The 12,823-nt window shown below is 43.0% G+C and overlaps 1 protein-coding gene across 2 annotated transcripts in view; it reads right to left on the minus strand.

Moving 5' to 3' along the window:
* LOC128305219 (uncharacterized) overlaps nt 1–12,823 on the minus strand; it is a 135,044-nt gene that overhangs the window by 94,491 nt on the left and 27,730 nt on the right. For both annotated transcript variants that reach the window (XM_053042573.1, XM_053042571.1), the window contains exon 2: nt 2,817–3,510. In XM_053042573.1, the coding sequence (XP_052898533.1) occupies nt 2,817–3,060 (244 nt within the window). In that variant the 5' untranslated portion in view covers nt 3,061–3,510. The remainder of the gene's footprint in view (nt 1–2,816; nt 3,511–12,823) is intronic.

The following is a 12,823-nucleotide window of genomic DNA, read 5'->3' on the forward strand; positions in this document are numbered from 1 at the left end:
AAGTAAAAAAATATTATTAACAGGACAAATAAAGTTATATTGATATTATATGAAGCAACTCCTTATTAAACATAATTATTGTAAGAAAATTTTATTTTTTATAAATGTTTCATTTATCAAGGCATTTTTTATTCATTAAGAACGACCAGGCCATTGTGTGAATCTATTGGCGTTTTAAACTAAAGTACAATTCACATTAGTTTGGAGACATTTTCTTCATCAAACAGTGAATTGGCAATTTATTTAGCATGGCAGTGAAAAATGCAACTTTTCGTGACAAATGTACAGTGATGGTCAATGAAATAAGACAGGAACTTCTCCTAAGCATTTGTTTTAAAATCTCATCTTATTTACATATTTGCGAAACATTGACCTAATTATTGCGATATGAAAAACTGGATCATGTAATAACATAATATGATTCTAATTAAATAAAACAGATAACCTATAGAGCATTATTTAATGACAATCAATGTGCATTAAAAATGTTTTCAATTTAATAAAAATCTATCTCAAATAATTTTGATTAGAGAACACAAAGTTTTGAATGCCATTTTCAATTGTTATGCATTTTTTTTTTCGACAAAATCGTTGATTCTCGTTGACAAAATCGTTGTGAAAATATACACAAAAACCCAAACATTAGCACAATCTCTACTTACCACAATTGAACATTGCCAACAACCGGTGTTCTGATTTGACATGTGGCAAGGTCTACCCATATTTGCCGGTTCAATTAGTAAGATTTTTCCTCGTTGAACACAACAACATTAGAATCACCTCACGTCCGTAAGGTGGTTGTTATTATTTCTGCTACGGATCGCGCACAGAAGCTGCAAAGTAACTGAAGCTACTCTCTTTGCCGGTTGTGCCACACGAAGCGTTCAAAGCGCGCAAAGAAAAACAAATGTATTTCATCATTATGTAACGACTGTATTCTCAGGTGTCCCACTTGCCAGCAACCCATTAACGTGTATCTCGTCCCAATCGCCCACGGTTCGCATTCCGAAGCGCCAATACATTATTCGTCACGCATGATTAAGCTATGCGTCACATGGCGCGTTCGTTCTAGTTGTTTGTAGCGCGTGAACGAAGCTGACGGAGTGGAACTTGTCAATCAACACCCCGCCGATAATGCGAATACCGAGATGGAGAGAGAGAGAGAGAGAGGGCTCGTTGTTTTTTTGTCTCTTCTACCGTGCACAGATTTAATCTGTTTCACGCATTTGCTATTGTTGTCCTTTTACGAGTAGAAATGCATTAGGAATCATACAAAAATGGGAAGCAGTGTAAGCTGGATTTCACCTAATGGTAATTACCTGTCATGTAACAAAAACAAATAAGAAACGAGTCTGCTGGAAATTTCCCTTTTCCATGAATGTTCAAGTACATGACATGATCTTTTCTACAATATTTAAAATTATATATTACTATAGCAAAAATATTCATAATTCTATCGCCAATTTTGGGTCAGTAATATGCTCCCCATCTGTAGTCCATATGGCGTAGATAACGGAGGCAGAAATTTGCCAAAAACAAAAATCAACTTGATTTCACTCACATCAAACCAGACCTCCATGTGCGGTGCGCTTCCGCTTCTTATCTCGAATGTGACGCTTTCTTGGTACGTTTTTGGAGTGTCTAGCGTTCCCTAGCATCAGCAAAAAATTTAACACCGACTACTCATTCGACCGGTGCGGTGTGTGTGTGTGTAATGCAAATAAAATTAACGGAAGAAATAAAAATCTTTTACTGCCAAATTCGTGCCTCTTTCATTATCAGCATGGCCCAATAAAAGCGCACACCATTTGGGGAGTTGGGGTATGTGTTAATTAAATTGACACCGGTGGTAAATGTACTGTCCAATATAGTATTTTCCATTAAAAAAGAGCGAATGCATAGCTTGTTTATTTCGAGATTTATACATCAATTCAACATTAGGATACGATAATCTTCTCTGCACATAAACTATTGAGAAGCAACTAAAAGCTACACGTACAATCCGCACGTATATACGCAATGCATGTAAAGAAGAAACAAAAAACAGGTTGTTAGTTGCATTGACTCGACCATTGCATCATGTTTAAATCGATGATTGGTTCAAAGCAGGCAACGGCACCAGCGCAACGGATTTTGCCATTACACGATGCACCGTTCCGTCATCCGTTTCCTCTCGCAAGTGCCATTTGCACTTTACCGCTGTGGGAACAATATTTCACAACCGATAATGAGCGGTAATGTTTACCTATCTGCAGGAAAAATACTCACTACTGGGGTGTACTGCCCGCGGAACAATCGGCAAAATCTTGTCCGGACGCCGTGCGCATGTTACTTAAGATGGCGCAGGAAATGAGTGGTAGTTTCTGCAACAAGAGCTGGACAGATGTTTAGGTGGCACTGTGCGGCAGCACCTGCCGATAATTGATACTAACATCAGTCCGCTGCCGATCGGCAACGAAGATCGTTCGGTTGCGCAATTGCTTGATGCTCACGATGGAGACTCTTTGCGAGTTACGCGGTCGCGAACAATTTTAAATAATAATTCCCCATGTGTGGAGCGGGAATTGAATGTATTGCTTACATTATATATATATTATTGAATAACATTTTTTTAATTATTACTTTAAATGAATTAAAAACTCTTCTTGACTAAACTAGACATTCTTAGCGTATAAAGAGCCAACGATAGACGGTTGTATTTCGCGCGCGTCGGTGTCAATACACCTGCCCTATCAAATCGTTCGATCTGTGCAAACAACCCTCAAAGAAATTTCCCGCAACGGTTATGACACCATCCATCCGCTCCGACAACTTACCAATCACCGTGCTGGCGGCGACCTCCTTGGCAACGTGTGCCGCGGCCGGGCTGACATGCAGTATGTCTGACAGCGACAGGGAGGACGCGATCAGCTGCCGTTTCTCCTCGAAGTTGAGCAGATCCATCGAGTTGCTGCGCTGCGGCGTCACCGTGATGGTGACCGATTTCTGCATCGTCAACACGCTCTGGTTATAGTCGGCCGGTGGCGGCTGCTTCACCAGCTCGCGCCCATTCAGCGACATGTTACCGGCCGGATATCCGCCCAACAGTGTTCCTCCACCGCCAGCCACCGTCGAGCGGGGCTGGGCACAGGGACCGGTGCGAGGCACAAGCTCCTCGTCACCCGATTCCTGTGAGTCGCCCGGTTGCGATCGAATGTTGGCGATATTTCCTCCAAAAACCCCAACCCAACTTTTGAACCTTCCCTCTTTTCCGGTTGGTGGGTCGATTCGATCTACAAGCGCTTCTGCCCGTTTCTTTTTTTTTTTTTGGTAACCTTTTCACTTGCGCCTTAGTATCGCGACCCCACTGGCGGCATTCGTGATCTTCTGCATCGAATGCCTTTTACACTGCACACACACACACACACAATAATATTTACACACACACTCAGCACAACGCTTAACACTGTTTAGTGCAGCTTCAGCACACCAACACTGATTTTCGAATTTTCCGTTGAAGCGCGGTTGAAGCTAAGGGTGGAAACGTAACGTTAAACAAACACCGATCCCTTCCAAGAGCAATAAATCATAACCAGAGGGTGAGACCGTCTGGCACCGTGGTATCGTCCATTTTGCACCATTACTGCCTGTGTGTTTTGTGCTGTTCAAATGCAGTGCGCGGAGGAGCAACAATAAGCGCACGTGTTGCATGTCTAAATGCACGGCAATGATTTGCCTGTTATCTTAACCTATCTATACACATAAATGGAAAGATAACACACTTCCAAGCTGGGTCTATAAAAGCAAACACTTTGAAGTTTACAGTTCAGCTAATAGCGCCATTATTTAAGAAAGCAAATGGCTGTCGTACATCCATTGAAACTGATTTCAAATTATGATATTGCTAATTATTCGTAAAGCGTCTCGAAAACATCTCTTTCCTTCCAAATTAAGAATGTGCAAATGCTAATAATAGAAAATCTTAACCAATATGAGCTTTACGTACGATCCCAACAGCATGGAATTATATTTTACTTTTGAACTCGCTTCATATGGAGAGTGGAAATTTTTGTGACCCACTCCCACTGGTAAGACAAAAAAACCGTACATGGGTGTGGTCAAATGCAGAGCAAAAAAAAAAAGAGTTTTATGATTTAGGACGTAAGAAGCGGCTCGTTTAAGAGTTTGCTTTTGAGACCAGGACGTTGCTCCTATTTTGAGCAGCAAATCCACTTCAAAGATTAAACATTATGTTCCCCACAAAGGGAAAAGAGACGAATATAAGGGGAAGAGAATGATTTCCGGTAATTTTGTTCCTTGTTTTTTTTTGTTGCCGTAGCAAAGGAAACACGAGCGCGAAGCACATTATAGCACGTTGGCATTTGGCGAGAGTTTTTGCCACCCTGTCTATAACCGAACGGACATTAGTGCGCGCACGAGATCTGCGAGCGGCTGACGGCGCGGCACCAGCTGCAATTTAGCGATGTTGTTGGTTTCACTTTCAATTTTGCTTCTCAGCATTCCGCACCGCGTGTCCCACCCAGGGCTACACCATTGCCTGCAGCTTCCATAATCATAATGTAGCATAATTTTCCTTTCAGGTGTGTGCGCGTGTGTGTGTTTTTCTTTTGGCGGCGTCCGTGTATATTTTTCCAGACCTTTTTTATCACTCTCGAGCTCTCTCGCGCGGGTCTCGAGGGTCTTATTTACGATTGTAACCAACGCGGCAGCGCGGAAGCATCGATTGAACGGGTGGGCCGACGTTGTTCCTTCCTGTGTCTCGCTGGTTTCACCGCCACTTGTCAGCTGACCGGCTACCGAGGTGTGTAGCGCAAGAAAACCTGTACTTCTCGAATTGCAAGCCAGCAGCAATGCTGGTTTTTGTTTCCTTTCTCTTCTTAGCGGCGGGTTTGTTGGCGCCATGCGGTAGCATATAAATCAAATCGGGAAAGTGCCACCGGTCGCAGAAAATAGCTGACAAATTACTACCGATTACACCTCATCTGTAGGGCCGCGATCTTGTTTTTTACTTCTTCCTAACGTTTGCAGTCGTTTGTAACAGTGATATTTCGAAGATCCTAAAAAGAAAAAGAAAAAATGAAATTAGTAAAACATAATAATCGAACAGTAAGTACGAAAGCTTAACCTAAGACAGTTTAAACGATTTATAATACTGTGTTTAGCACGTACAACAGATTTTACATCCATTTGCACGCTAACCAGCATATAAAAGGAGCATTAACAGTCTCGAAGAATATTTGTGCGTAATTTCCTCTTTTATTGTGTCAGCCAGTCGGAGACCAGACATCACCTCAATTCAATAGACCTTCGCAAACAAATTCCCACCTCTCCGTGCATTGTTCCACAAAATCGAAACAGAGAAAGAAGCATACCACACTGTAATAAAAGCAATCCTCCTATTGTTTACCTTTATATCTCCCCCGCAAAGTATCCTTTATCCGTCCCAATCGTGTGTTGGTTGGAGGGGTGTTATGTTTTACCCATTATCCTACCCGCGTGTTGGAAAATCTTTCCTCCATTATATCCACGCTCCGGAGGTCGGTCTTAACGGCGCATTATTAAAATGTCGTTTGCGCTTTTCTCCGTAAGCCTGCCACACACCCGTTAGTAAATCTCTTTTCCTGCTAACGGCACGCTAATGGTTGGCAGTTTAAAGGACCGAGGAGCGTCTATCTTTTTTGATGATCTATGTTTTTTGTGTGAAAATTTGCTTAAAATTAAGCTATAAATTTATAATCTTTTAGCTTAAACATTAATTACCTCACGGTAGTGAAAGGAACCGTTGTTGTTTGCAGCCCAAAGCAATGATAAATAAAATTGTAGAAGTTTGGTAGATGATTTCATTTTTTATATCCAACTCACATAAAGAAGCGTAAAGAGAAGTAAGTTGTCAAATAGTATTTTCCAATATCTTGACTGAAATATTAAACCTTTTTTATATTAGTACAAAAGATAAACAAAAGAAGGACACATTAAGCAGACTGTCTACCCATCGCTAGCTATGTCATTCCTTTGCCATCAGTAACATAGAATTTAAGATGTCCGAATCGAGATCGTTCTTCCTTGGCTTCGCTTATCGCGACAATAAAGACAAACCCGGCCCCTGATGGTACGTACAAACTGTGGTCTAAGTGCCATAGATGAATGCCATCGTAACCAAACGGTGCGTCCTAAAGTAGCGACTATCTCGCAGCGACATCATCCCATTCGTCTATATCTTTGCCAGTGATTGCCGAGCGACAGAAAATTGATTATATAGCTTTTAGGTTTGGACAGCATCAGATAATTTCAAACTTCCTTTTTGTCATGCCCTGCGATTGGACTTGGCAACTGTGTGTTCTATACTTAGCTGTCAGTCGCGCTAGTGGTTCCATAACAAGCATACTCTGGAAGCCAAAGAAGGCGACCTTCTAATTAAGATACGGTGTACTTCTTCAAAAACCAACATCTTCGCATTGGGAGTTTTTATCATTCGATAATCAAACTTTTGATCATTGGTGTTCTAGCGGGGGGAAAAATACCTTACTGTCCCCATTTATCATTGTGCACAAAACGAGCGGTCGTCGGCGTGCCATGTATCGAAGGTTGAACACCTTTTGGCAAAGTGCCAAACTCCTTTCGAACAGCTTTATCCCCAATTGCCGCGTATCACTCACCGTGGAACAAATGTTGATGGTGGACGATTTGCGATGGATTATATTGGACCATTTTATCTCCCATTGCAACATTGCAGCCCTTTTTGGCAGTAAAAAGCTGTCGACAGAAAGTATTCCAGCGAGCGGCCCTAATCTCACCGTGCATCCCCCACTTTTGGCAAAAGTTCAATTTAACCCAGCCATACCCCCAAATCTTTGCAACGGGCCGTAATGTTTGCTTTGACAGTTGATGTTGCTGTATTGAAAGATAAACGATTGTGTCGAGGAACAATCCTTAACTGCTGAAGGAGTATTTTCACTTCAGAAAACGTTATTAAATAAAACTTATCAGGTTCGAAAGAATTACCGCTCTGCTAAGTAATGAAATCCCTTTTTGGCAAAAAAAGGAACCCAAGTTTTTGATTTCGAGGAAATTCCAGCGCTTTCTTCCTCACTATAATTTGGAACATCAAAATTCGAGGAACGAAGCATTCTGCGTGCAGCAGCAGGATGGGTGAATTCGATATGTAAACGTACGTACGCGCAAAGACATTGAGACGAACCTTCCGCAAAAGCGTCGCCTATCAGCTTTCGTTCCGCGTACAATGCTGATATTAATTGAATTATTCATAAATCGTTCGTTGGCAAAGACACGTCTTGCGAACAAAAGCGCGCCTCAGTCACTCTTCAACGAGCCGGAAAATTAACCTTAATAAGATGAGGTAATATGATAGCGGAAAATGACATCCACCACCTACCGCACTGCACTGCTTCTGTTCTCTAGAAGTAGTTGGTTTGTTCGAATCGCAAAGAGAAATTAACACGTGTGCATTGAATCCTTTCGATGGCCTTTACGATTTTACTCCCAAATATATGAATAAACTTTTCTTAAAGAATGTTGTACTTATATCGATGGTTTTTTTCTTGAACAAACTCTTTTCATTTTTAATTTCTGATAGCAGAAATTAATGATATGCTATTTAGAAGAAAACTCCACCCACCGAACACTCTCACTCAACAACATTAGTTGCCTATTGAAATCCGGATCAAATTTGTTTTTGCAGAAGCTCATGCTGAGCGCTAAGCGTAGTTAAACTTCAATGTCCAGACAACAGACGTAAAAAAGACAAAACAGATTTGCTTATAGAACTAAAAACCAATCGATCTCATCGTCCCTGTTGGACATCGGATTGTTACTCCTTAAAAAAAAGTGCCCGGAATGAAGCTCCATGATGCTGCTGCTGCGTAGTTTGAGAGGCTGTTGTTTTCCAATTCATTGCCCAGCATCATATCAAACCATCAGAGACGACCCCCACAGCAGGACGAATCAAAGCAACAGGACTCCAAACCAAAACTCACAGGAGGTGCGCGCTCACACACGAAAAACATTTAAAGGCAAATGTCACCGGGCAGCAGCATCACAAACGGCGACGATACGTCCAGCCAATGAAAATACGTCTCGTGGCCGTGATGGATGGCCAAATGGGATGAGATAAAATCGCACTTAGGCACTCCCCCGACCGCTAAGAATTCCCGAATTTCCCTAAACCGTGTGACCGGCACACAGTTGACGGTTAAATCATTTAAATCCACTGACAGATCTTTATTCATTTCGGCACCGGGATTTGGAATTGGATTTTCATGAAAAATGGCACATTCCTCCTGCCCTGACGAACTCGGTTGGTCGTTTTTAGCGTAAAAAAACCAGCGAAGAATATATTCCCCAGCATGGAATGGGGACCGGATAAAGGCAGAGAAGTAGTAGTATGAATTTAAAATTGGTTTGCACAGGCTTGGAGTTGGCTTCACGGTTTTCCATACATTTTCTTTACTCCATCTGGTAAACAGTTACCCTAATGACGTTGTCATTTGTTTCCGCAACGGTTGATAACATTATGATGACATTTGCCATTTGATTTCCTTATTAGTGAGTAGAATTTATAATATATTCATATTGTGAATGATCTTATCTACTCTTCTTCGTTTAAATAACATTTATCTCGTTAAAATATTGTTATCAAAAAAGTTATAACAAGAAAACAACTATTCGCATTATATTTTCCCTTTTCACAGAACATTTGGTGCAGACATACCGGAACAATCATTCGAGAGGTACTAATCGCACGAGAAGATTGCAGTGAAGGCGGACAAATGGCGGTCTTGGCACAGACATTGGCCACCCTCTGGATGACTGTTCCCCTGCCAACATAATAGGACGCATACAGCGGTCATGCAACAACACAACTGCAACAGTGCAACGAAACAGCGCCAGCAGCATGTAGTACGAGCGTCGCTTTACATACGAAACCCCATTTGGCAGTAACTTCTGTTGACCTTACCAACCAGCCAACACCGACCAAGAGATATGCTCTGGCGATGGGAAATTTTTGCAGCAAATGAAAAACCACAACCCGAAGGAGAAAGCCCGGCCAACAACCAAGGGGGCGGGAAAAAAACTCAGCACTACTGCAGCAGAATACGCGGTTTGTATGTGTGGAGTGGGAGGGGGGGAGGCGAGAGTGGAGAGTTATTGGAAGAAGCAAAAAACACACACACACAACCTCCATACAACTGGAACGAACCCGAACGGAAAATTGCTCCAATACAGTGGAGGAGCACCCGGAGACTCTCTGGAAGTACGCAAAACGCAACAGCAGCGGTGGAAAAGGCAAACGGCGCTCGGTATCGAAAACAAACCGTGCGAAACGACCAACACACACTGCCACAAAATCGCCCAGGGTACACCCAACACACCCAACACACACAGCGCGAAAAGAAAACGCAATAAAGCATGGCTTTAATAATTCAATCCGCTTCGGGTGTACGTTTTGTGCTGCTGCTTGGTGGTGGCGTTGATAAAAACACACGGTGGACACGGTGGTGGTGGCCTGCGCGTAACACTGCCTGCGGTGGGATGTTGCTTTTCTTTTAACACATGCATAAATTAAATGCATAATGAAGCACACACACACGCGTAAAGAATGGGCGGTAGCGGGAAATAGCAAAAGTACACACAATGAAAAACCACCAGCGAGAAAATATGACGCCCAAACGTGTGCACGCTGCGGCAGATCCATTACTCTGCGGCAAAGCCACAACCTCCGGGTACCTTACACTGACAACACACTCGGGGCAAGCGGGTAAGACATTCTTTTCTAGCGCAGAAAATGGTTTTTTTTTTCTCTCTGGTAGACAAGAACCAACCCAAGGCACGGGGCGAGTTTCCCGAGCTGTGGGAAATGTGGGAAAAACAATAATATTGGCCAGAAAAAGTAGCAGAAGAAGGATGTAAACTGGCATCAAGAAATACCCTACGTCGAAGATCAAGATCAAATCATCTTGGTGATCGTGAAAATGGAAGATAAGGATATATTCTTCTGGGAAAATGTGGGACCTCCAAATGGTAGAGAGAACATTAACGAAGAATAATTCAAATAATAAATTTGAATATATTCCAACAATTATTTGTTCGCCCAAGGATAACATTTTGCAGAACGATCCAATGATTTGTTAAAAAGCAAATAAATATTCAACTTCACCCTGGATGACTAAACACCGACAGAAAAAAATAGCTTATTTAAATGAACAGATCCATCACTTCACAGCGTTACCTATGTTTGCTTCTTAGATATTCTATTCTGTTCCAGCTTGAAGTTGAGGCAGAGCACATAATTTTCTCCAGAAAACTCAAGTCTTGTGTAAAAACAACAGCAACCCTTCCGAAAGGGTAGAACCTAATTGTTATTTATGAACAAACTGCTAGCAGCTACGAACTCTCCACGAACAGAAAACCACACTCACACACTCCGGATAGTATTTGGATCATCCATCCAGCCCCATTACGCTTCGGCGGATACCGAGGGGAACCCACAACTGCCTGGGGGAGCTTTTTTTTCCTCCTACATTTATTATGCACATATTTAACGTGTGCTTCTCCTACAGTTTGGCAAAAACCAACCAAATGCCCCCCCTCCCGATGACTTGGGTGTCTGTTTGGACAGATGGTTGCCGGTGTAACGCAGATAATGGAAAGAAAATAGTTAAATGAGACGTACATGTGCAGAACGTGCCAGTGCGACATATTTTACTGGAACTTCATTATATTTGTCAATCAATAAGCATCTTTGCATCTATTCTGAATGAGATTTCAGAGATATCACCTTCGAGCCGTGTTTTCCGTCCCCAACTGTCATGCAACAAATCTTCTTGCTGTGAACATGGCTGTATCACGAACGGACAAAGTTTGCATGTAATTCTACTTCTAACTAATTGACCTTACCTGCCCCCCGTAACAAAACCTGGGTGGGGTGGCTCTTTGGCCGGAACAATAGTGCCGGATCCTAGACGGTGTGAGGGCATCATGCACCCACCACCAACCAACGCAACACCACACGACGCGACACACCACACGACGAGGCGTGAATGAATTTTTAATTCGTTATTAAAAGGTTTGCAAAATCCATGGAAGGTGGAGCTCATCACCTTAGCAAGAACCTCAACCTAGACACACGCATAACTTATGCAAAGTTTTGTTTCTCCCCCCTGTTGTGTGGAACAGATTTTTTCCGTGAAGGCGTCAATGGGAGATTCAACCCTCAAAGTACGTAACAACAATCTCAAACCATCAGGCAATGTATTGTTATGGTTGTCAAATAAATGTGCAACTGGAACTTTTAACACTTCTGCCTAATGTCACTAGCAATTGTTAGCCAAAAAAAAAAGACAGACACGCGACTCATCTTAATTCGAGCCGTCACATGACCCCCCGTAACCTCTGCGTTCTCTTCAGCATCATCGGCACTCAGCGACACACGCGCACCACACCGTAATCGGTCCGACATTGCGAGAAATGTCACGCTAATTGTACTTTATTGCAACAAATTACCGTCGACCAAACGGGCCAAGATGATTGCCGGCAAATCCGACTAAAACGGTCACAGTGGTGATGGTGTCCTTTATGGTGTGTATTGGTGATGCTGCTGCTGCGTAGCGTTTCCACGTAGCGCTTCTGGATGATGGTTTGGGTAGTGTGTTTCGTCGCTTAGTATGTTGCGCACAGTTGAGCAACTTTTGGGGACCGATGACAGTGAAACGAAGTTAGCAAATATAGTGCGCGCCGGCCGTGTCGGTACTAATTGACCGAAGAATTTTCATTTCGTTCGCACCACACTCTAGCTGCCACCAGGGAGGCGGTGGATAATGGTACTCGACGCATCACAATGCCTCTTTCAAAACACATTAGCTTTCGCTGCTTCTTTACATCGCAGTCGCAGTGCCTTATAAATTATGATTTTAATACATTAATTATTCTCGAGTCTTTTCGAAACATCCCAAGCCGAGAGGTCAGTTTCGGCATTCCCCTGTGTCGTACTGAAAATTTGCAACCGCTTTGGGTGATCCAATGGGCAGTTATCGTCCATGATAATCGACTCTAATTGATGTCGGAGCCGGCCTGAAAGTTGGATGCAACCGTGCGGTTTTCTCGACATAGGCGAGCGTCATCACTTTTAACCACGGTTTGCCGTTAACGGCCGCCGGTGCCAAAGTGCGAGTTTATGTGAGACATAATTTTAACATCCGGACCATAAGAGACATCAATGCCGACACCCTCACCTACACCTACACGCTGTATCTTCCCCCGGCCGATGTTGCGTTGGACGAGAAGAACGTCGCGTGCCTGATGAGTGGTCCCATTTGATCAGCGCGAGCAGCGATCCGCGTTCACGTGGGCAAACGAAAATTGTTGCTGGCAAAAAAAAGGGAGCACCGAACCGGGAGGGATGAGTTCGGTGGCGAATGAAATAACTTCGTTAAGCCCATAAATTCCGTCGTCAAAAAAAAAAGCGAACAATTGTACCAACGAGCTATGAAAAGGAACTTCAGTTCTTACGGACGACTTACTTTATGCCATTTTATGTGCGCCTGGTATGTGGAGAGAGCAGCATGCTCTTTGCGCCCTCACCCGATTAGCAGAGAGCGTTCTACACGCACGTTTCAAGCGGCCACATTTCGTGACCGAGTGGAATTAGAGTAATGGCTCAATACATATATACGAGAGGCACATCCGAACGAACACAACAGCTCCAAACGTACGGGTATATTGATTAGAAAAGAATAGAAGAGCCTCTTCCAACATTAATGACCGAAAACATGAACGCTCTCCCCCCGTTCCAGCCACCAAAAAGCTC

Source organism: Anopheles moucheti, chromosome 3 (genome assembly GCF_943734755.1).
Source record: "Anopheles moucheti chromosome 3, idAnoMoucSN_F20_07, whole genome shotgun sequence".
In the NCBI taxonomy this organism is placed as follows: Eukaryota; Metazoa; Arthropoda; class Insecta; order Diptera; family Culicidae; genus Anopheles; species Anopheles moucheti.